General features: G+C 39.8%; 1 protein-coding gene across 1 annotated transcript in view; it reads left to right on the forward strand.

Moving 5' to 3' along the window:
* LOC106809214 (coiled-coil domain-containing protein 170-like) overlaps window positions 1-1,197 on the forward strand; it is a 9,997-nt gene extending 8,800 nt beyond the window's left edge. Inside the window, exons 12-14 of the mRNA XM_014812211.1 lie at window positions 34-201; window positions 432-674; window positions 1,084-1,197. Of these exons, the coding sequence (XP_014667697.1) occupies window positions 34-201; window positions 432-674; window positions 1,084-1,197 (525 nt within the window). The remainder of the gene's footprint in view (window positions 1-33; window positions 202-431; window positions 675-1,083) is intronic.
* Window positions 1,198-1,436: the final 239 nt, after the last annotated feature.

Genomic DNA, 1,436 nt, shown 5'->3' on the forward strand with positions numbered 1-1,436 from the left:
TTTGTGACTAACAAAATAAGTTATAAATTTCAGTACCGTGCCTTCCTTAAAAAGCTGGCCGATGTGATTGGTATGGATCAGTTCATTGGAGAATTGGACATCGATGGCAATGCACTACTAACTAGAGCTGATCAGCTTGTTAAAGCAGAAGGCGATACCGTGTCAAACAAGTCCACACAACTCTACAGTTTGCAGAGAAAGGTGCTGGATTATTATTAAAAGGACGGCTAGTAGATAGTTAAATACGCGTGTCAGAATTTTATATATGAAATAACACATCGTAGAATTACATAGCTGGTGAGTAATATAATTATAAAATGATCGCCTGCTCATCGCGCTTCATCTATGTGATTATGTGATTTCATCAATAGATTATCTATCCACCACAATGCATCATTGTTACACTACTCTTTATATTTACTTGTGCGCAGTTGAAGGGCCTTAAACAGCAGTTGGAGAGCAAGGACCTTCAACTAGAGATGCTGAGAAAGAAAGTGAGCAAACTAGAAGAGAGTAGCACAAGTCGCGTGACCTTGGACAGGGACCGTGATGACATTGAGGCTCGTAACAGACGCCTGCAGAAGGAAGTGGAGAAGATGAGGAAACAGACAATCGACCAGCGAGGCCAGATGTTGGGAATGAAGGCAGAAATGGCCGAGTCCAACAACTGGAAGGTGAATGAATGTTGCTGTATTATTAAATATTCTATAATAAATTATATAAATATAATATAAATTAATATACAAATTAATAAATAAATAAATATATATATAATATATAATAATTCCTAATATAGCCAGCTGTCATGTGTGTACATATAAGAATTAAGTATAATTGTAGTCCAGAGCCCAGAAGTACAACCGAGAAGATATGATCAAATGCAGCATTAAGGGAATTCACTCACACCACTGGAAGAATCAGACAACGACAGGCTAAAAAAAAGGCAGCGCAATTTCGACCGCGATACGGTCAATCTTTTCAAACCAAAATGTTCGGAATAAGCAAAGCTCATCTCCACAATACAAAAAAAGAGGTCTGCTCTAATTCTGTCGTGTCTGATGTGTCAATTGAATCGCAGGGTAGACAAAGTCCGAGATAGAGCAGACGGACATGGAGGGAAACCACAGAGCCGCACAGGCAGAGAATGCTGTGCACAGCTTCTCAAACGAAGTGCGCAACGTCAAGGCTTCGCTTTGAGAGAAGTTGACACGCGCTAGGGAGCGCCCAGTATTGGAGGAACCTTAACATGCTCAGAAGAGTCATCCCCTCCATGAAGACATCTCACAATAAAGTCGAAAAAAGTAACATAAAATGAAGAATAGATAATTAACGAACCCCAAAACCGTTTAACATAGAATATATGCCAGAAAAAGTCGCGCTAGATAAACACCTAACTTCGGCAGAAAACCCAGAAAGAACTAAAGGGAACGCTTCCC

The sequence above is a fragment of the Priapulus caudatus genome, unplaced genomic scaffold, assembly GCF_000485595.1.
Source record: "Priapulus caudatus unplaced genomic scaffold, Priapulus_caudatus-5.0.1 Scaffold338, whole genome shotgun sequence".
NCBI classification, from domain to species: Eukaryota; Metazoa; Priapulida; class Priapulimorpha; order Priapulimorphida; family Priapulidae; genus Priapulus; species Priapulus caudatus.